This window comes from Motacilla alba, chromosome 8, assembly GCF_015832195.1.
Source record: "Motacilla alba alba isolate MOTALB_02 chromosome 8, Motacilla_alba_V1.0_pri, whole genome shotgun sequence".
Classification (NCBI taxonomy): Eukaryota; Metazoa; Chordata; class Aves; order Passeriformes; family Motacillidae; genus Motacilla; species Motacilla alba.
Window position 1 is genome coordinate 14,290,953 of NC_052023.1, and position 23,376 is coordinate 14,314,328.

The 23,376-nt window shown below is 43.8% G+C and overlaps 1 protein-coding gene across 1 annotated transcript in view; it reads right to left on the reverse strand.

Moving 5' to 3' along the window:
- SYDE2 (synapse defective Rho GTPase homolog 2) overlaps positions 1-9,636 on the reverse strand; it is a 28,291-nt gene extending 18,655 nt beyond the window's left edge. The window contains exons 1-2 of the mRNA XM_038144108.1: positions 8,980-9,636; positions 4,882-5,583 (exon numbers count right to left, since the gene is read on the reverse strand). Coding sequence (XP_038000036.1) covers positions 4,882-5,583; positions 8,980-9,616 — 1,339 coding nt within the window. The 5' untranslated portion in view covers positions 9,617-9,636. The remainder of the gene's footprint in view (positions 1-4,881; positions 5,584-8,979) is intronic.
- Positions 9,637-23,376: the final 13,740 nt, after the last annotated feature.

The following is a 23,376-nucleotide window of genomic DNA, read 5'->3' on the forward strand; positions in this document are numbered from 1 at the left end:
AGGGATACTGATCTGGATCCTCAGCTGACAAACCACACATCAGCTCTACTGATGTCAAAGACTGTTAAGCTTCTCAGGTGCAGGCACAGTTCTAGACCTGTCCTGATAGAAAACTTCAGAGCAGAACTATAAATGGCATTGTGAGAACAACTCCTGCTATATCAAATTGAAGCAACTTCAATTAAGACTTAAGGTAAGCATCACCTCTATCTATATCAGCAACTCGGCAAAAGAAAATTAAAAAGCTAAAAAGCACTTTAAAAAACTGTGTTAGAAAGCAATTATTTCTATGTAAAATCTTAATTATTTACCTAAATGAAGAATCTCTGCATTTAACACATAAAGAAAAGTCCTCTTTACCCCTATCTAAATTACTGCTTTGACCAATGCAGTCCCTATCTCACATACTGCTTCAGAGTCAAGGAATGGAGAAATTATTAAAATGATAAAAAAACCCCTCAGAATTTTGTAAAGATAGTTTGTTTTCTTTACTATACACACTGATACTAATAAAATTGTGATGAACTTACCAACCCAGGGATCACTTTTATAGGAGCAAAAGACAGAAAATACATTGCTTAAAATTGAAATAGGAGGTGATTAGAGCACACCTCCTTCCAAGGCCTAGGCATGAGAGCTGAAGGGGGTGACCAGTGCCTGCTCCTCATCCTGGCGGTGACCCCCAGAACATCCACCATGGGGTATCTCATTGCAGAGAGGAGCAAGCATGTGTAACAGCACTCCACTGACCAGATTTAAAGAGTTCAGTATCTCCAAAGCAGCATGAGCTTGCTGCAGGTATTTCAAACATTAATGACCCTGCACACGAAGCACAGGCGGCTCTGCTCAGACACTGGAGCTGCACCAAGGCGCTCACGGAGCACTGCGGCGGTGCCAGGCACTGTCTGCTCAGGCTGCTCTCAGGAAAATTGCCTCTCCTCACCGTGTCTTTCATGGCATGAAAAGCAGCTCTGCCCCTATTTTCCCCATCAGAGGATATAAACAGTTACTCAGGACAAATCAGAAACTGAAAAAGGCAAAACCTATTTTGACAGAACTGCTCCCACTCCACAGTGTTACATCCTGTTGTTTCTTTCACCAGCAGGTCTTTATGGCATTGTCACCCCATGAACCCAACACAAATGCATGAATAAGCCCTTGACTTCCAAAAGCATGTGCACAAACTCCCCAAAAACCCACCTAAAAACTGGCTTCACCTCTGCAGGAGAAAGAGGCAGCAGAGGGACCTTTCTGCCAAATCCCTAACGATTCTGGTATCTCACACATTGTGCAAGTATTTCACATCAATGCACTTCTGTCTTGTGAAAGCAAAGCTCCTTGCACTTGAAAAACATGTAAAGCCCGAAGTATGTTCCATCTGGGAAATAAGCATTAAATTTCAAAAATAGTATTTGTAACATGTGGAAGGAAAGGTGTAGATAGCATCTGCTGCCCAGTATACTCTATGTATATTGCTGGAAGCTTGCCTGCAACATGTAAGCATGCAAAATATTTGCATACATTGGCCCCAAAAGAGGTATTTGGAAACCAGGATAATGGTCACAGCCTAAGTGGAGAAACAGCCCTGTAGTTTTAATAGGAATTAAGCCAAGTTCCAGTTGGCACACATCAGGGTTAAGTGGGAATATGGGATCCATCTTCACTTGCCATAACATTGGAAAGAAATTGTTTACAGTGATTCTTACCAGGATTTTCCACCCAGACAGCTAACTCAAGTACATTTTTAGTAGCAAAAGCACAATCCAGATCCTGGCAACCTTCAATGCACTGGTCCTACCAGGATGTCTCTCAGATACAGATACACGAGATGATTCCACTCATCAGGTAGGCTCTAATACCAACAGTTATCCTCCCCAAAAGCAAAAATATTGCAAATTCTTCAGAAGGCACTATTCAGAGCTCTGTGGTGCAAATTTGTCTCAGGAGCCAACATTACAATGGGATGCTTTTCTTCAACAATTTGCAGGTGATACACATGTCTATAAAAACACACAGTTAAGAGCTCAGTCCTAAAGAGTTATAAAGAATATTTACTTCAACACCTTACAGTGAAAAAAAATTACCATATTGCATTTGTAACAAAAAAAAAGGAAGAAATTCTATTTTTCAATCATAACCATTTTGTCTGTGTAAGGAGACACATAATTAAAAACAGCCTCCGGGGTCTTTTCCACTTAAATTCTTCTCCCACAGACCTAAGAGCCTAAGCTGAGCTGTTTCTACATTATTAACTTAGAACCAAGTTACCTTCTTACTCCTACCTTTTGAATACATGTTATAAAGAAAATACATTATTTTGTTTCCCAAGCTCTGCTGTAAGGGTGCCTTTTTTCTAATCAGTTTCTTTTTTAAACCAACAAGGCTAGAATTATTCACTGAGGAATTACCTGACAAATCCTATTAACATAAATGGCATTTACTGTAGAAAGTAACCAGATTAATACCAGGAGCTAGCAGTGTAAATTAAAACTATAGGACAAATTAGCACCTCTACAACTATGATGCATTGTACTGGTAACAGTTCCAGGAAATACCTATTTGGTGCTCTGTTTGGAAAGACCCACAATAACAGAATTCTATCATTTCTTCTTTTCATAAAGAAATCTCCTGTCTAATAAAGACTCAAAAAAGTAAGCAAAAAGACAAAAAAAAGGCATTACTATTTTCTCTCTACAGTTGGAAACCCAAGTAAGGCAAAAATGTCTAAAATTTTAAAGGCAAAATTGTTTCCATTGTCCAAAGAACAAAACAGCAAATGACAAAATAACCAAATATATATATTTTCTTGGATATTGTACTGCCCGTGCTTCCCAAAATCTAACATTTAGGCTCCAGTGCTGACCAATATTGACATATTATATATGACATCAATAAGAAATGTAAGCAGATTTTCCCCAAAGCTTTAATTTCTTATTTGACAGGAGTTACTGCTTAATGTACCCAGCTCTCTACTAACAGAGACATCCATTTCATACCAGCTGTATAATTCAAACAAGGTCCTAACACAAATAAAGTGAAATTGGCCATGGTGCCTTTCATGTAGTAATTTTTTATGGATGAGCTGTCATTTTAAATTTGACTGAAAATAACTGTAGATACTTTAACTGGATTAAAAAGAACTAAGCCACTTCTCCATAATAAAGCCAATTACTAAGCAGCAGGGATTCACTTCATCATCAATTAATCTATTCAATGTGATCACTACCCAATACGTGCAAAAGGAGAGCTGCATTTGAAGTACCTTAATTAACTAAATGCATAACAAACTATCAGGTGAAATTCCTAACTTCTCTCCCAGTTTCAGGAAACTCTTGAAATTGATAACTTTGCTTTCAGAAATAAATGCATCTTCAGTATGAAAACAAGTTTGACATTTTTCTTCTTACAGAAAGGGAGTAACTTCTTCAAAAAAAGAAACAGTCACCCACGTATGGAGAGATTAACCAACTAAATGGAGGTCAAGCAGTTTGCAAGACACACATGGCCTTCCTAAGTAACCACACTTGGTGACCGCAAGAAAGCATCTAGAGCCCCAACAACTACAAAAATCTAAAGAACATATTATCTCATCTGTCTTGCAAGCAAATAAAACTGGTCTAAGTATTTAAAACAGCTATAAAGTGAGCTATTTGCAATAAATGCCAAAAACTTTAACACACTTTGCAACTACAAGTATGCTTGTATCTGCAGCATTTCCATGAAAAGAACAAAATGTGAGCCCCCCCAGAAGACCAAGAGTTTTTTCTTCTGCTGTTAACAGCAGTTGCTCTGGTACTTTGAAAATAAAGCCTGTTCCCAGAAGTAGTATCTCTACACCAGGAATCCAGGCGCAGCAGCTCCCAGTACAGAGACTGCCAGGATGGGGAAAACCCAAAAAGAAGCCCCTCCAGAAGGCGATGCACACCTGGGCTCCTACACCAACGTTTCAGGTCCTTTCTGATGAACCAGGCAGAAATACAGGCTCTTAAATGTCAGTGTAAAGTGTAACCTTTCTCCAAAGAAAGGAACCTGGAATTCCCTGTCTCTTGAACTTTACGCTGTTTCTAACTTTGAACAGGACACTAGAGTTAAGGTCGAGATAATATGAGGCACGTAAGTAATTAAAACTAATACCTTTTTGGAAAGGGTTGGGAGAGTTTTTTCTATTTACTTTTGTTTGGTGTGGTTTTATATCTGTTTGGGGTTTTTTAACAGACTGGGAAAAAATCCTTAATATGATGCTGAATTCACACACTAATGGAATTATGGAAACGAGACTATCAAACACTCAGCCAAAGATAACAAGGAACAAAGAGGCTGCCTTCTGAAAGTGAAAACCACTCTTCTCCTCTTCTCCAGTCTATTAGATTAGCCTGAGACAGTCAACAAGACAGTAATTACAGAAAGCGATGTGATGAATAGCATTTACATGGTCTACCAAAAGGTCTTTATTAAAAAGTCCCAGACAGCAAGTTAAAGAAACTTCTGCAGACATTAAGTAGCTTTGAGGCAGGAATCCAAGGCCAGGGCTAGACACCAGCTGACAAAGGAAACCCAGTGTGTCCTCACTTCACCAGGCTTCAGCAAGCTCATTTTGTAAAACCTTTGTCTTCAGTGAGGGGGGAGTCAAAGAGAACCCAGGCCAACCACACCTGGACATGCCATGAACAAACTGACTGGGAAACAACTGCGCACCTCTGCACTCAGCAGGCATCAGGCTCGCAACCCGAGTCATTGTCAGTGCACTTGACGTGCCATTTCCACCAAAAGTTCACTTGATGACATAAGAGGTGGAGAAACAGAAAAGAGACACGGCAAAGGTTTATTATTCCTCTAAAATACAACAGAGGTCCAAACACTTATGTTCCCGGGCAGTCTTACCTGTGGAAGGACACTTGAAGGCAGGATTGTCCTCTGCTGCTGGCACAGCGGGAGCCTTGCAGGGAAACTTCTGCAGGGGCTGCTGCGCGTGTTCTGCGGGCTGCGCGGCCACAGCCTGGCTCCCATCCCCGGGCTGTGCCCAGCCGCTCCCCGCGCTCTCCGCCGAGCGTGCGGCGCCCTCATGGGCACTCGCGGCCACCCCAGAGTCGCTGCCAGGGTGGGCTTTGTACCGAACCGACGGGGAGCCCGCAGCAACAAGGCTGTTCACAGCAGAAGGGTGGACCCCGGGCAAGTCGGGCTCATCGTCTTCAGGGATGGGGTTGTACCATATTTCTCCTTCATCGTCCGCGTCGCCCTCCTCGCCGCAGTCCGGGGCAGCGCTGCCCAGCGCGGCCGGGCTCGGCAGGGCGCAGCTCCGCTCCCGCCCCGCCGCCGACCTGCAGGGAGCCCACGGCACGGCGGGCTCCGGCAGCGGGACGGGAGATCTGGGCACCGGGACAACGGCCCCGGGCACTTCCTTACAGGCATTCTCTTCTTCCAGAGGAGGAGGGGGCCGTCGGTGGGTGCTCTGCTGCAGCCAGCTGCGTTTCTTGGAAACGGTGATGCTGTTCACCTGCGGCCTGTGCTCGGGCACCTCGCTGGCCTCGGGGCACTCTGGCTCCTTCCTGCTCCTCGAAGCTATGTAAACATTTTCTATGAAATCTGTTCCCAGAAAAGAAGGCAAAAAGAGAGGGAAAGACAAATGTTTAGAATACAGTTTTGCTTTTGACAGACGAACGCATTTGCTGTCACATAACACTTGCATCAGACCTCATCCAAAAGGACAAAAGATAAGGTGATATGAGCACAAAATTAGATTTCAGCCCATCAAAGCAGAATGTGCACATAGCTAATAAAGAGCCAGGCATGTTTGGCCGTATTTTTAACACCACGTAATTAAGATAAATGGCAGTAAGATAGCTTTGCTGAAAGGTCACGCATACTTCGACAGAAATGGCTGCTTTTTTTCTGCCAAGTTCAGGTGCAATCGGTTTGAAAAGTTACTACACAGTACTTCTCCAGTTTAGTTACACCAATGAAGAAACAGTCCCAACGTACTGCTTAAATGGCTACAAAACCTCCAGATATATTAATTTCTAGATTTCCATATAAATAAAGGTGACAATATGTCTTACACAAGAACCTCCAGAAAGGACTGTCCTTATCAGCTTTATCCTACAATTAAGACAGAAGTATCCCCTGATTTGGGGGGAATAAAACAACACACACCATCATGAAAATAAGGAAAGACAAAGAAGAAATGTAGAGAAGTTTTTACACAACAAAAATTTCATGCAAGAAGTAAACAAATGCCACTGACTGTTCCCAAAACTTGAGAGTTTCATTGAAGCAACAGACAAACATTTAATTGTCCATGAAAAGTGCTGCTCACACTTGAGCCCCCTGTCAGAGCACAGCCAAGCTCCACTTGGTAGCAGTGCCATACACCCCTGGCTGCAGCACATCAGAGAGCTGCGACCCCTGCACTAGGACTGGAAGAAAAGCTGCAAACGCATCCAAATTAAAATCAGGGAGCAGGTGAGACAACCCTCATGCTGCTCTGCACACCAGGACAATCCACACTGGCTCGCTCAGCCATTGAGGCTGAACGGGGATAACTGGGTTCACATAAAACAGACAACCTTTTTTCACATGAAGCCCTCTGCAACTGGAAATTCCAGATGGAAGCAGCTATTCATTACTGCCTGAATCTTATTCTTAGCAAAGAATTATTTTCACACCAATAATGGATGTTAAAATGTGGGCACCTTTCTGGAGGACTCATGAGGCAGCTCCATAAATCCAGCCAAGTTTGTGCAGAAAGGGAGACATGAAAAAGACTCATTTGAACACCTTCCCTTTGACCCTCTTTTTAGGTTTGTAATTTAATGATAGAAGAGATCCTTGATAAGATCTGAAACACCACCATTTTATTTGATGAAAGATTAATCATTTGGTGATTTTTCAAAAGCATACAGTTTGCTTGTTCAGCTAAACTGCAGTATTATCACTGTTTGTGAGTTGAAGAATTAACTTGTTTCAAAGAATTAATAAAATTAATCATGCTCCTTTTGAAGCCTTTGCACACCTCCACTGAAGTGCTTTGCTACACTTGGGGATTAAGTCAGTCAGGTAACAGAATCTGAGGAAAATGTGAACGCAGATCTCTTGTCAAAGTTTCAGTGATTTGGCAGCAATCACACTCCTTCCCCCACCCTCAGCCTGGAAATGGAAGCATGCTGTTGTAATGGTTCCTCCTTACACACTGTCACACTACAATTTCAAGTAAAAACTAACCAAAAGGATAGGAAACTAATCTGCAATGGGCATAGGGCTATGCCTGTATTTCCAAGAAGTCTCTTTGGGGCAGGGATTTCTCGGGTAGGCATCCTCCTGCCAGTGACAACTATCCCAAAGTCCTTGCTTCATTCCAAGGATGGTTCCTGCTCCAGTGACATAAATAGATGGCGCATACCGAGAGCTGTATTTCCACAAACAAAAATATCTGCTACTTCCTGCTTTGCTGTAGAAACACGAGTCCTTCCGCTCTGGTTAGGACAGCTTGCAATTCCCAAAACAACAGCTCCCTAGCAGTACAGTGTGCCTAAGCATACACCCAGGGACACATCTGCTGTGTGCCTCAGGCTGCTCTCCAGTCCGAGCAGCAGAAAACTTTGTTTTCTAGATCCACCCAGGTATCTCCATAACGAGCCATCTGCAAAAGCTTAGTGCAGAACCACCAATGCAGAGTCTCCAGCCTCCTCCACCAAGGTGCCCGCAGGGACACACCACCTTCCACAGGACTGGGGACAATCCGACTCTCATCGGCCACATGCTGACAGAGGTCCCTTGGAAATGCCCGCTGAAACTCGTCCAAATTATACATTTCCACATACATCTTCCAACTGCAGTTTCTGCAATTGCTAGCAGTATTTGCAAGCACTGCTTCCCCTTTATTCGAACTTGGCCTTGATCCTGAAAGCCCTTATGCCTGTGTTTATTTTAGTAACAAACTGGTTCACATGCAAGTATCTGCAAAACCAGTGGTTCAATATCACAGAGCTAGTTTTCAATGTTGTTAGCTGTTACAGGAGTGAGTCGATTTTACATAAATACAAAGCTCTGAGAGATCTACAGGTCAGGAACATACTTTTTGTTCTAGAGCAATGCTTCATTCAGAAGAATGCTGCCTACTATTAGCATTTTCACATACCTATTTAATATTACATTTTAAATAGTTAAGACCACGTCTCCACACCAAACATGACTACAGTTCCTTTTCAATATGGTGTTCAAGAAAAAAAAAATCAGGTATTTCCTTCACCTTTCACTCCATTGACAAAAAAAATTAAATAAATCAGTATTTCAACTTAAGCTATAATAGTACTAACACGTGTATGCTCAGAAGTCAAAGCTTCAATGTTTCAACTCAACTGCAGCCAAAGCTGACCGTATGCCAACTCCGTGGGCACAGAAAATGCTTCACCACGATACCATGCCTTGCTCTGCAGATCGCATGGAAGCAGGGAACAGCTTTATCCAGCCTCTCCATATATGGATCAAACAACTCTCAGTTCTTCTGGCCGATATTTTAACACGTTCTCTTTCACTAAGTTTCCTAACAAAAGTATAACTACTACATATTCAAATGGAACAACGACAAAACTGAAAGTTGATCTGTAAGATTTCGAGTGCATCTTTAAAAAGCGAACAAACCGACCAACCCCAGCGGGCAAACAGCAGCCGAGGAGTGACAAGCGGATGGGAGGAAAGACAACGAGCAGGGACGCGCACACAGCGCTGGTCGAAGCCCCAGGAGCTCTCGCTTTCACGAGGCATTCCCGCTCCCAGAAGAAGCGCAGGTACCGAAGGCACGCCGCCGCCGCTGAGGGCTGATCCGAGACCCGAGCTCCCGCCCGGCCCCGGCGCGGCGCTCGGGGCAGCGGGCACGGAGCATCCCGGTGCCGCGGGAGCCCCCGCCCGGCGCTGGCCGGCAGGTGGAGGAGCGGCCGCGGGCGGGCAGCCGGAGCCTCGCGGCCGAGCCAGGCGAACACTTACCCTGCGGGGCGCAGCCCCCGCCGTGGCGGTGCCCGGCGCCCGCCGCCGCGCCTCGCTGGGACCTTCTGCCCCGCAGCTTGGAGAGCGTCCTGCGGAGCGGGTCGGCCATGCCTGGCGCTGCCTCCGCGCCGCGCTCAGCGGCCGCTGCCCCCCGGCCCGCGGGAGCGCGCGGCCCCCGAGCGCCGCGGCGGCCCCGCCGGCAGCCCCGGCCCCGACCGCCCCATGGCGCCGCCGCCGCGCGCGCCCGGCCCCGGCTCCGCCGCGCACATACTTGGCATAGCTGAGCGGGGTGAGAGGGCGCCCGCCCCGCGCATGCGCCAACCTCCCGCCCCGCCCCGCCCGCGCGCGGGGTCGCCCCGGGGGAACCGGGCTGGCTGAGGGGCGGGCCGTGCCCCCGCAGGGAATGCCGTACCCCCGGAGCCGAGCCGGGACCCGGCAGTGCCGGCAGGGCCGTACCCCCGGAGCCGAGCCGGGACCCGGCATTGCCGTATCCCGGTGCCGAACCGGGATCTGGACCGTGCCCGCCGGAGGGTCCCGGGAATGCCGTACCCCCGGCCCCGGGCGCTGTGCGGGCTTGGACTCCCCATCCCCGTTCCCCACGGCGGCCCCAGGCGTCACCATGTCCTTCGGCTGCCATGTGCGTAGCGTTTCTTGACAAGGACCAAAAGAATGGCAGCATATTTTAAATGCTTATTTTCCCTTGTTGTTGGCTCCCCCCGTCCCCAGAGAAACAAGTCTGTGGGCTGAAAACCTATTTCTGCCCCCGGGCTCGGGCTGTGTCTGTGGCAGTTCTCGCTTCCCGCAGGTTCTCCGCAGGTCCTGCGGCCCGGGCGTGCGGCGATGGAGCTGGCCTCGCTCTTCGCAGCGGTTACTATCGCAGCCCAAATGCCACGCCGGGGGAAGACAAACAGCATTAGGACAGGGCACATAATGTGCTGAGGCTGCTCGAGTGGGCAAAAATCTAGTTTTGGTATACGTGCTGCTCAGCTACATCCTGCACTGGTCCCATTAGCAAATGCACGGCCCTTCAAAACCGATCTTAGGAGACGATATGGCATTGATTTTTTACCAAGATAAAGTACTGAGGTGGATTCGTTGGTTAATGTGTACCTGAGTCTACATCTCCTACATTTAATTTCATTATAAACAGCTTCAGGATGATATTCTGCAGCTTTTTATGTAGCACAGCTTATAAACTATCTGCAGTACACCTGTGTTGTGGCGGGTGAGAGCAGAGGACCCACTGCCATCTCCTACCCATTGGCTGTATCTTGGCTGTCACCTCGCTGTGGAAGGCAGCCAGGAGCAGCCAGGCATTCCATGCATTCTGCATGCCCAGCAAAGAAATCAAGTCCTGGACCAAAGGAAGTGCTCGTTTGGTTCTAGAGAAAGCACCATGCCATATAAGAGCATCTCACATACTCATAGATTTCCTCTCTTATCAAATTTTGAGGAAGGTCTAACAATTTGCTCATCTGAAACGAAATCTTCCTGAAGAACAAAATTAAATTAAATTTTTTGAATTCCTAAATGTGAGACATCAACAGTAGTAACCCCATAATACCTGTATTTCTACAAAGTAAAAACAACTCATTACAGACTAGTTGTGTTTTCTCTTCATCTAAAATAAATCTCACAGTAGTTACCATATATCACAGTGCAACAACTTGAAATGCTATTTTGCCATCCTGTCTTTTGAAACCATTTGCATTCCTTTAAATACACATATTGTGAAATAACTGTGTACATCAGAGCAAGATGTAAAACCATTCCAGAATGCCTTTGGTTGGGAAAAATCCCAATGGTGGTGGTTGGAATGATGCCAGTACTCACTGCTGTGCAGATGGGAAACTGTGAGTCCCAATGGATCTGCCCCTGTGGCCTCAGATCCTGCTCCTTCTGGCAGCTGCATTGCAGCACCCATGGACTGGGTTTGGAACTGCATCTCAGGCAAATTAGAGTGCAAGAAATGCATAAACCCAAAACTGTCAGTGCTTTTCTGACAGCACACTTGCTGTGTACAGTCCATGTGTGTCTCCAGCATGCATCTGTCTCCAGCAAATTCATCCACAATTATGTTTTCTTCATTAACCAAAGGCCCAGGTAAAGGAGAAGCCCAGCACCACCTCACCTGAATTGATCTTACCTGTTTAGGTGGATTTCTTTCCCAACAAAAATGTTTGATTTCTAGCTGGAATCAGTATGTAAAGCTAAGCCTTTTACTATACCTCCCACAACTGATCTGTAAGGATACAGTTGAAGAAGAAAACTATAAACAAATTTGATATTGTTGTTGTGCATGTCATAATAAGATGCCAAAACAGATCTCCCAGAAAAGCTGTGCGAATTCTATCCTGAAGACATTGGAAACTTGTCTGGCCCTGGCCTAAGTCACCTGCATGGCTCCTGCTGCGTGTTGGGGCTGACCAGACAACCTCCAGAGGTTCCATCCAACCTAAATTACTCTCCTAACCATAAAGTTTTCCTCTGCTGGAGCTGCCATGCTCTCTAGCTGAGACACGGCTTGGATAGAAAGAATGAAGTCCAGCCAAGCAGAACATCAGCGACAAAAACCCCGTTCAAATTCTGCATGGGCACCACAGCCTGAGTGCCCCGACCTTACGGATGCTGTCAGGAGGCGACGTGTGCCAACAGCACATGCATGCCTGAAGTGAAGGGCACGCATTTGAAGTCTGGGAGAGGAAACCTGCCCCACTGAAAAACACCAAAAAGATTCCAAACAGCTAGCAGCTGAATTCTGGGCTTTTTCTGCAAGAAACATTTGTTGCAATCATTTCAAACTGAGCGAACCAGTTTATGTCTACCTTGACTCTTATCTTCAGACCTTCAGATTTTCCACCTGTTCTAACAGAAAATCAGATTCCTTCTGTTCATGTGTACATTTGATTGTCTGAATTATTTTACTAAGGAATAATAACTTGCTGCATTTAAAGTAACTATATAATATTTAGCAAGTTTGTCTAATTTAGGAGGCATTTTTGAAAGTGTTTGTTATTTGAATATTTCAGCAATTAAAACAATATTAGTAGAAAGTAAGTACTGGCCAGAGTAAGGACCAAGTCCTGCAAAGAACTGGAGTACTGGCATTTGGTGTGCAGTACTTACTGCCTTCTCCCATGAGTATTAGCTATTGAAACAAAAGAAAATTCAACACCATTGTGTTTTCCATGCTGCTTCACACAGTATTTCCTTCATGTTCTGTATGGTTTTAAATGTTAGTTTAAGCCCTTAGATTATTCCTCTGTGCAATAGGCACACAGGAAATAGCTTGGTGAAAAGCTGCCAATAGTTGAGTCTATAAACACAGTTTGATCTGTATCTTAGAAAATTGTTTCCATTCCAAACTGTGGTTACAAAGCACTTTTTCTTGTTGGCAGCTGGATTTTTTTAAAATCCCTATGCATCCTGTATTTGCCCAACAGTGTTGGCATTGATCGCACTTAAAAACCCCCAAACCTGCAGATAAAGTAACATTAAGGATCTGGCTGGAGCTAACTTGAGCCAGTGGAGTAAGAGTCAAAGCTGAGCTTTTGTTTTCAGCTCAGCCTGTTTTGTTCAGGAGCTGCAAAGCACACAGTACTGAATGTGAGTCCTTTTATTTGGCTTTCTACAAAAAGCAAAAGCTGCTCTAAGAGAATGGGACTAGAGCTTGCATAGACTTGAAGAGGCTTCTTGTCAGGAGACAGGCAAATATTTAGGACCAGTTAAACAGTGTAACTTTTAGCAAAGAGAAAACAGTATTCTTCCGATGGTAAAAGATAAATGTTTTTAAAATATTTTTTTCATTAACAGATTGAGATTTCACCAATTACTTATTTTTTTTTTCAAGCTGATAATGTAAGAACTGTAAATAACTGAACAGGCAAAAAGTCCAAATTAAGTTGGAAAAAAAATGCATTTATCAGAAGGATATCCCTGGTGGAGATGCTGGTGCATAGGTAGCAATGTTTGGGCACTGATATGTTGAATAATGAAATTATGCAGCTAAATATTTCCTCATGAAAGACTGAAAAATAACCTTTTCCAGCCTTGCTGACAGCACCAGAGATAAGCTGTGCCTCAGCAGATAGCTTGAAGAAGTTGTGCTTTCCTAAGTACACAGGCTTTCATTTCTGTACACACTTGGGGACTGGTTTTGAACTGCTCCGGTCTGACTTCAGAAAATTCCATCCCTCACAGCATAGTATCTCCTCAGATATATCTGAAATAATAGTTTCTTATTAATTTTGGATGTACCTGTGGAAAGATGTACTTTATTTTCCTTCAGTGAGATTCATTTGTGTGAGTAAAGCTAAAAGTGTCTGGAAACATGAATGAGTCTCCTTTTCATTAAAGCTTAACAAATCAGTATCTTTCTTCTCTCAAGACCTGTTGCAGACAGAGGGATAAAGTGACAACTATATGACTAAAGTGGAACTGATGACAGCTGGGAACTGGAAGCATTTGAATGCCCCAATAAAATCTATGAGCACTCTTTTTGTTGAAAGCGTCTGCCTTCCTGACATCAAAATGGACTGAAATAAGAGTCCCATGAAACTCTATCAGGCAGCTAATAGCTTGTGTCTTATCTCCAGCCTGCCAAATGACTGATCTCTCTCAGACCTAGACACCACTACAGTCATCCAGACCTTTGTTACCCCCATACTCTATTTTGAACTGGCCAGCCAAGACACCCCAGAGGCCCAGAATGCAGCTACTTATCTTAGGAAAACAAACCAATGGGAGAATAAAACATTTATATTCTAAACCTGAGGAGGTTGATAGACAACAGCCTGGACAAAGCTGAAGGCGTTCATTGCCAAAATGGGTCCACCATCTGCTCCCTGGTCACTGGAAATATTTGCAGTTGGAGTAGCCTTTTTGAAAAGCAGATTTCAGAGGCTCCAAGAGCAGCGCAGTGTTTGGCTCAAACCACTGCCTCCTAGAGAGCATCCTTGCCAGACACCTTCCTCAACCAAAACAGCTTTGAGGCACTGCTGTCAAGATCTTATACCTGGTGTATTGCTGCACGTGTATTGCTGTTGCTTGGCCATGTCCAACAAAACGTGGGTGCCTTGTCACCAGGAGGTAACACACCTCTGAGAAGCCACTGCCACCATCGGTCCTTCTCTGACTCCAGTGGCATGGGCCACCTGGGCTCTGGCAATGTGACCTACAGCATCAGGATGGTTGCCTTGCCTTTACATGAAGTGCTGAGCCCATTGCTTCCAGGGGCATGGTCTACGTGTCCTGTTAAACTGTAATTACAATGAAACAGGAAAGGATGTGAAGAGCCATATAAGGTAAACCTAGAGTCAAATGAGCAATGTGATGGAAATTCTTCTGTTCATAGTTATCAGCTAACTTAAGCAGCCGGAATGTTCACAGCTCTGCCTTCTGTGCTTTGCTTAAGCAGAAATAAGACAGTAATTCATGCTATTTTTAGCATCTTACATGTATTTTTTAAAAGTTATTTGACTTTTTAGAAAATGCAAGTTAAAATCTCTATGACTTTTTCAAAACATGTCATTGAACTTCAGGGCTGTCATTACCACCTCTGCCTGCAGTCTTACAACATGCCAGTGCTATGGTAGGATGTCAGTCTCACTGAAGATATGCTAAAAATACCAAAGTATTTTGGGTATAAAGAAGCCAAAGCATGACCCATACAGTAAAAATAGCCCGTATCATGAGCATCACCACAATTACCTTCTCCTAACACGGAGACAAAAACAGTAGATTGGTGGCACTCAACCTTGCTTGAAGTGAAAGTAAATACCAGAAAATAGTGTAGAATATTTGGTCAAAAGAAAAACAGCTTCAAACTTTTGCTCAAAATGTCAGGAGGTTCTCTGCAATGGAAATGAAATCAGTAAACAAGTATTTGTCTGTCTATTTTGTTCGGTCTTTAGGCCAGGACCATATTCATGGTCCTGCCATTTCTGCCCCACCAGGACAGAGAAGAAGCAGAGCTCTCATCCATGTCCACCTGTGGTCCATCATTCTACTTGGCCTTGTGCCTTCACAAAGTCTCCACCATCATTCAGGCTCTCACAGAATTTGGTTGTTAATCCAAATTTAGATTAAATGTAACATTTGTGATTCTCATCCCCCACCTAGCTGGAGCTACAAGGTTTTCAAGGTGTGTCCCTGTTAATATTGAACAGGAGCTTGTAACACCTGCAGACCCCTTAGTACAGCTGGCTCTGCCAGGCCACCCAGCACAGCCCAGGGGATGTTGCAAGGTACATCTTAAATCACATAAATCACATTATGCATGGGGCCTTAAAACATGCAGCATATGCAAAATTTATTTATTAAAAAGCCTGCAAAACTTACAACCCTGTATGAACTGAATTACTTCCAATTACCTACTATCAGCCAACAAAATGCCAGACTGGGGGAACACAGTTAATGAGCATCTTCTTAGGAACTTTTAGAAAGTAGATTTCCCTTTCTTCCACTTCTACCTTTAGAAATAGCAATTTTTCAACTCATCAACTTCCAAACACTATGAGTTTCACATAGCATAAGAGACTTCTGAATGTATCAGGAAGACTAATATATAGTAAAAGAAGTGGAAACATCCTTAAATTGAAAGACTGATCCTTTTTAAGAACTGTATATCGTGTGCTGTGCTCAAAGTGCTTGACTTAAGATAATCATAAGGGTGCCTTAAAGATGTGTTTTCATAATCTTAAATTTTAAGTAACAGATGTTTCTGTAGGCAAAATCTGGCAATGACTTTTGCAAGCTGAAAGGACCTAGTCTACTTTTCTCTTTCATATAAGTTAAATAATTTTATTACTCAAAAAATGTTACAAGTGTGCATAAAGATAATTTCATTATAGTTATCCTGTATGTTACAAAGACAAAATAAATGGGGGGGGGGGGGAGGGGGGGGGGGGGGAAGGCCAGAGAAACACAGCATATCACCTCAGGCTGCTGAGAGATCTGTGGAATTTCATAAATTAAATATTCTCTTCATTCTCTCTATTGTGTGTGTGTCAAATGGAGCAATCAGAGACATTAATGCTGAGGAACAGTGGAGGTTTTTTTGCATGTCCTGGAGTGCACCTATCAAGTAAAACTGTGTTTCATCAGAGAAAAAGGTTTTCCTGCTTTGGACAGGCAGTATAGGATACATGTTTTGACCTGATGAGCTTTTTTGACTTGTAAAGAGCAGCACAGCAAGGAGGTTAATACTTGAGCCAGCTGGCTGCAGTGGGGAAAGTCCCTTATTTGCAAACTTGCCAGAGTTGCTGCCTACTGTCTGCTGACAGCTTGCTCCCAGTACTCACTCACTGCTGTGATAACAAGGAAGGGTAAAAGCACAGCAGCTCATGGGAAGGTGCTATGGTCAAGCTTCTTTTAATTATTGATGTCCATCATAACATTCAGTCACTCCTGGAAGACAAAACAGAATCCACGAAAATTGAGGTGAAAAATAGATTTAGAATCTCATTTGTGCTCCCTTGATCACACATGTCCTCCATTTGCTCCTATTAAAATCAATCTGGGTTTAAATATCTCAAGTTATATGGTCCTATTATTATCCCAACGACCTCACCTCGTCCTGTGGTCATGTAGATAGGAAGCATTTCCAAGTATTTAACCCAAACGTTAGTCAGCTGTTCTGTCTCATCATGTCTCATGATGTACTGGTGTAATTTCCTGCTGGTCTTTTGTGGCTGCTCAGACCATGGCACATGGTCCTGGGTGGCACCTTTCCCTGCCCAGCCTAGCAAACCACACCACTGGGGGCAGAGGTGACACCAGGCACTGGCACCCACCAGCCAGTCCTGCATGGGTTCCTTCCTCTGAGCTTCCAGGGATATTACCTGGACAATAATAGATATATTCAAATGCAATTTACTCTTTTAAATAATTGAAAATCAATTTACTTTTCACTTTGAAAAATTGTCTCCATGGGAGTGGCAAGTCAATGTGTCTCAGCTGGTCAAGTATTCGGAAAAGGCTACAAAGGCTTCTGTGCTTTCTCTAGTGGGCACTCACAGTAAGGGCACTCTTCAGGTGAGACCTGTTAGAGAAGTGTGAGCTATTGAAAATATTCAAAATATTTACATTCTTTAGTGGATAGAAGCACTACTTTATCCTAATCTCTTCTCTAATTACTTGAGTTTCCAGCTATGCCCCAGCATAATCTGTGTAATGTTCACAACAAAGACCCACAGCATTTTAATACAACAAATTTCACAATATCACAATACTGAGGATTCTGAAAGACCGTTTATATCTCATAGATTACAGCAACCTCTCAATGTATATTTCTCCTTATTTAACCCCTCAGCTTTGCTTCTTAGTGCTAAAATTTGTTTCCTAAATGCCATATTCTCCAGAATAACAAGACTCACTATATATAAAAAACAATAATTTAAAGGTAAGCTTCTGGGTTTTTTACATTGAGCTCTGAGATCTAAAATGACTGATTTTAAAATCTATTTTTGGATGGGTTTAATTTGTATGTTTCCAAATACCAGTTTCTGCTCTGAAACAACATGTGCAAGGTCATTTTCAGTGTTCTTCCACTTTTGTCTGGCAAATTCCCCTGTTGTCTATTTATGAAAGAAACACATTTAAACCGGATATACTGAGTGTAAAACCAGAATTTGCATGGGAGGGACAAGGGCAGAGGAAAGTCTGAAACTAAAATTACTCCAAGTAGCTTATTCAAACTGTGTTTCCAAGGTGACAAAAACCCCCTTATTGCAAGGTTGCTCATTTATGTTGTACAGTTGCCAGGATTTTGATCTATTTTTTAGTGCTGAAGAACTAAAATTATCCCACTTCTTCCCAAAATAAAACCCAACCAAACACAACAAAACAGATTTTAACTGTGTAGTGGCTTCTGCCTTCATGACCAGCAACAAAAGAAAATCAGGTCAAATTGTAAAGCTGCAAATTTTAGCATCCCTTTCGAAGATGTATCCCCAAACAGCACATTCTAATCCTGCATGCAGTTCATCAGGTGTGACAGGCTAAATTATGCACTGAGACCCCATTACCAGTTGACCTTTCTGAGCTGGCACCTTGCACATGCATGTGACAGGCAGGACCCCACCTGGGCAGCTACTAGTGCAGCAAAGCAGGCTGAGAAAGGAAAACTCTGAACGTGCTTCTTCAGATCTTCATACATGTATTTTGGGGAAAAAAAAGAACCCTAAGCAAACACCAGACACTGCCTCCTGCACAGCTCTGTGAACAATCCCAAAACTGACAGATCAGTTCAGCAACACTACTGAGGCAGTAAAGTGGATGTTTTGTTAACTACTGTATCAAGTGTCAGAGCTTTAACACCTCAATATCATCAACACCTTGTCTCAGGATTCAAAGCTCTCTTTTGCAGAGCACGTTGTCCTTTATGGACAAAAACCAGAATGTTCCTTTTTCTTCCCCAGTCCTGCCCCTTCCTCCTATCAACATCTTTCTCTCATAGAAAACATTCAAAAATTTGACTTCAGAGTCATTTTTCCCATCTATCTTGCCTGCTCTAAGCTACCATATTTTTCCTTTCTAAAGGAAAGCTGAAGACCCTTAGATATTTACCTGAAAAACCCCAGAGAATCATGCCCCCCTAGTTTTACCTCCTGTCTTTCCCTCTCTTACTCTGTCATAGCTGAGGTTTGGGACATTGGGACAAGTGCCACGACACAGCTCCACAGAAGATTCATTTCCTGAAGTGGACCTTCACCATCTCTAGAGCTCACATCCATTGCAGTCCTCACACTCCTGTTCCTTGGGCCTTCAGGGGGCTTTGCCCGTAACGCTCCCAGGGCCCTGAGCTTTGCCCCTCACTGGGGCAGAGTCCTCTGTGGGTAAGAAAATGGATTTATCAGTCTTTTGTCTGTCAGTTACTTAAAACAGTCTTAGCAGTCAGCAGCCTCTGAAAGCAGACAGGTTTACTGACCTTCCAATGGAAACCTATTCCTTCAGGATTCAATGTGCACAAGGAGGCAACACGCAGGGCTGGTTCCGCTGACTGCCCCCACCTCCTCTGCCCACCCAGTGAAAACCAGCTTGTGACTCATAAAGGCATCCTGGTCTCCAGTGGCATTTCTGGTTCCACACACCACTTGAGAAGGACAGCAGTTGTTAGGAAGGACTGCTTCCCAAGGAGGCATTTCCTCTGCTGCTGGCAGGCATGAGCTCCGTTACTTCTCATGCTCAGGCTGCTGTTGCCTTAGAGACCAGGACAAACTGAAGAAGAATCTGCACTTCCCAGGCACCAGGGTTTCCTACAGAACTGATTGATGTTTATCTTTCACCACTAAGAAGGCCTCACGTTGCAGCCACTGGAGATTACTGCAAGGTGAGACAGCCGGTAGCAGAGTGAGCCTCCATGGTGCAGGGCAGGAACTGCAGGGGTGATGCTGGAGTGCTGCTCTGGAAGCCAGGCAGACACACAGGGAGCAGGACACCAGGGCCCAGTTGCTCCATGGGCCTGCCTGTCCTCCCAGGTGACATGTAGGACACCGGCTCCCCCTGCTTTGCTAATCTGGGGTACTTCCCAGAAGCCTGAAGTCAAACTACTGGGCCAAGTCTTGCTAGAATTTAGTGTGCAATGTTTAGGAATCCCAGTATGAAATGTTACCAAAACATCAAAGAAACACTGAATTATCTATTTTAATATGTCTGATTCAGCGAACAACATGTGTCTACCTCAAAGCACACTACATGTGGTGTTTCTGTCTGAAAAGCACATACGGCTCCCCTGGCTGCCCATAGGAGATTAGAGGGAGGGAAGTTCCCAAGGCTTTTAGCCCAGTCAGCAGGGGCAAGCCCCACCTTATTAATGCAGCTATGACCCTGCAAATCTGTGCATCTCAGCCCCTGCTGCACTGGCTTGTGCTCTCCCTGGCAGGTTTGTATACAAAATGTATATTTTTTAAGTACATAACCTGAAGCAGAATTTCTCTTGCCTGTCAGCAAAGAACATCTGGAAATGATCACTCTCTCTTTCCACCTTGCCCAAATGTCTTCAGGGAGAAATTAATCTTTTAAGACATCTATATTAAAATGAAAAAATGCATTTGTAAGCTTGCAAAATTCAGTTAAGTTTTCCTGAGAAGAAAGCGTAGAAGTGTAAAGGAATCCATTTTTTCTAGGAGTAAAAAAGCACAAATCCCTTTCCTTACTCTGCTGCAAGGTGCACAACAAGGCATCAGCCCCATCAAGAAACAGAGGCTCACTGCTATTGTCCTGGCACTGTAAACTCACATGTGCAATTAGCACATAGGTGGCAGACTTTCCATTGCCTGTGGTGGGATTAATACATAGCTGAATTTCATCCACAAGTGTAGATTCTTGCAGGAATGAATGTAGCATCTCTAAGGAGAAACGTTACCATTCAGGGAACCCACAAGCAACGATCAGTGCTGCAATTTACTCTCCTCCACCACCCTTTGTAAAATAGGAACCAGTGAACCAATTAATATGAAAGAGACAACCTAAGGTAAGGAAAGGGCTGACTTTGGAGGGCGGTGTTGGCATGCTACCAAGAGCAGAAACATTGAAGAGAGCTGTTTTCCCCAGCAGGGTGTATTTTGGGGGCAGAGGTGTGTGCTGGAGGGGCTGGGGTGCTGAGCGAGCGGGGCCCTCGCACGGGCAGGGTGTGCCTGCCCAAGTATTTCGGTTTGGAGCGGGAGGCAGCTTTTGAAGTGACTCTCCCTATCAGCCTGGCAGACTCCACTTTGGTTTCCAGAGTGCACCAGCTGGATTCCTTTCAGATGAAACTCGAATAAGAGGATGCACTCTAGTAGTGCATTGAATGCACTTGGATGCTGGTGGGTGTCGCTCCTGTGGGAGCAAAGCTGAGCAAGCCCCCAGCACGGATGAGGTCACATTACAGGCACTCTCCTGTTGTGCTGAATGACTTACCAAGGCAAATGGAGCCCCAGATTAAAGAGCATCCTTCAGCACGAGATCAGAAATAGAACCGATCACATAGAGCTTGCCCAAAACGCTATAGCACTAACCAGGAGAGTCAGTAAACCTTATTCTTATAAAAACAGAAGAGCTACCAATTTAGCAAACAAAAGCCATATGCAATATAATTGAACAAACAAACAAATGTTCAAGATGGAACTGATCACCTGAAATGGATTACTTCCCAAGTGCCAGGGGAGCAAATTTCGCAGCTGCTAGTATTTCTGGTTCTTAATGCTCAAGTGTGTATGCACAATCCGGGATATAAACACAGTTCTGATAAAAAATCTGGGAGAGTTTCATGGGAATTAGTGCTGTTATTAAACGTGATAGTTTTTCAGGTTAACTTCAGCAGCTATTAAAATCTAAGGGATTTTTGCAGCATGAGAAGGAAAAGAAAAAATCAGGGTCTACAATATATTCCCAATATAAATCGACTGAATAATTTAAGCCTCTTCGCATTATTTATTAAATTCTGAATTTCAGAGCAGTCCATGAAGACAGCTCCAGCATTACTGTCCTGCTGCAGCCAAAGCAGACATCAGGTGAAGTTTCCTACCATATGGCATTTCCAGCCCTGGAAGCATTTGCCCTATAAGCAAATCACATTAGGTATTTTCAGTGAACAAGACCATTATCTTTCAGCTCCATATGTTGTGAAAAATTAAATTAGGTCCTTTAATTATAATCCTAAACACATACAGTGGGTTGATTCCATCTCTAGGATCCCCATTCCTTCTCTTGAGTATAATGGTATTTTCATTCCTTTTGAATAAGCTTGAGGGAAAAAAAAGTTGGTTTTTAAGGCAAATTTAACTTCTGAGTGAACTGCAGGGCCTTAGTGTTAAATGCTGTCCAGAGATACCCCAGTTCAGCAGCAACACAATCCTCAGCATAAGTCTGTTCCAAGGAAACTTGGCTGCAGTGCACTCTAGCAGGTTCTGTGACCAGACAAATTGGCCTCAGAAATTGTCTTTTGCTAATTCTGTCATTTGGTCTGGAATTAGTTAATTTTTTTAAAATTGCATTAAATGTTTTTATATTCCCTTGGCTATGCCACAACCAAAGAACCAAGGCAAATCCTGAGGTAAATCAGATTTTGTACCCTGAATATGTCATCCTGAGCCACGTACACCTGTGCTTACACAGGAGTCCTTGCTGTGTGTGAACACAAAACTACAGACCATGGAGCTGCTAGAAACGGTTATATGCTTCCCCAACATGAAGAAAGTTAAACTCTCTTGTTTAACTGCATGTTTTTGCTGGTTTCTACTGAGTCACTAAAGCACCAAGCTGCCAGCACAGGCAGAAGGGCTGCTGGGGCCCTTCTGAGCAGCCACTGTCACTGCATCACTGTGTCCCCTTCCAGCACTGTTTTAAAGCCAGGAGGTCTGACAGGAATGGTGTGGGCCTGGCTGGCCTGGGGCAGCCAATGGGCTGGGTCACCTTGGGAAGGCACATTCCAGCCTTATTTTTGTAACCTTCCATGAAAGAAGGTTAGAAGTCCATGCTATTATAAGAAAAATGCAATTTTTCAAAGCCAATTCTTCCTCACTTTCTTATTTTACAGAAAGAGTTTTTCTTGAGTATTCTTAAATTTAAACCAACTATACCTTTTTCAAGCACAAGATCAAAAACCCCTTTTTGGGCTTTCCTCTTCCAAGTTAGAAACTTTGAAACTCAGTAGTTTGTCTGAAATAGACATTTAAGCATTCACTATTTTCATATTGATTTTCACTGCTTTGTTGAGACAAATACATTTGACCACAGTTGTGTGCCAGATAATTTTTTTCATCATGATCCATCAATATAAGAATTATTTTTTAAAAAAGAGAAAGGATTATGGTACTCTCCCCACACAGCCTTCAAAAATCAGGCGAAATTTACAGTGCAAAAGCTGTTTCAAAACGTCTTTGTCTAGAGCAAGGTATCAAGAAAGTAAATAAAACAGATGTGTACTGTTTCAAGAGACACTTAACCAAGCATTAGAAAGAAAGTTAGAAGGGAATTGGGTTCTGTAGAGTGGAGCTGAGCTGCAGATGATTCAACAGGCTCTGTGCCAACAGTAACAAAAGCGCTCTCTGCTGGAGCAGCACGGCTGGAAAACCTGCAGACAGCCTTTATAGAGATACTTCAGAAAGAATACATTTTCAAGGGGGAAGCAGTATTTCCTTACTATTGCCAAAGATCAAGGTGACACAGCTGCCAGAGATACAGGTTCTTTACAAGGATCCAAGAGCCATGCATAAAGGTTCCTGTGAGGACAAGCCACTAATGGTAAGCAACCCTTAGATCTTGTACAAACCCCACTATTCCTTACTATTGAAAAAGTATGTTTTGAACTAGTCCTTGCCATTACCAACCTTGTAATTGCATTAAATAATGCAACTCTGAATCATTTCAGACAATGTATAAGCTCTTAGTCTCACAAAATACAGTTTTATCAGTCCT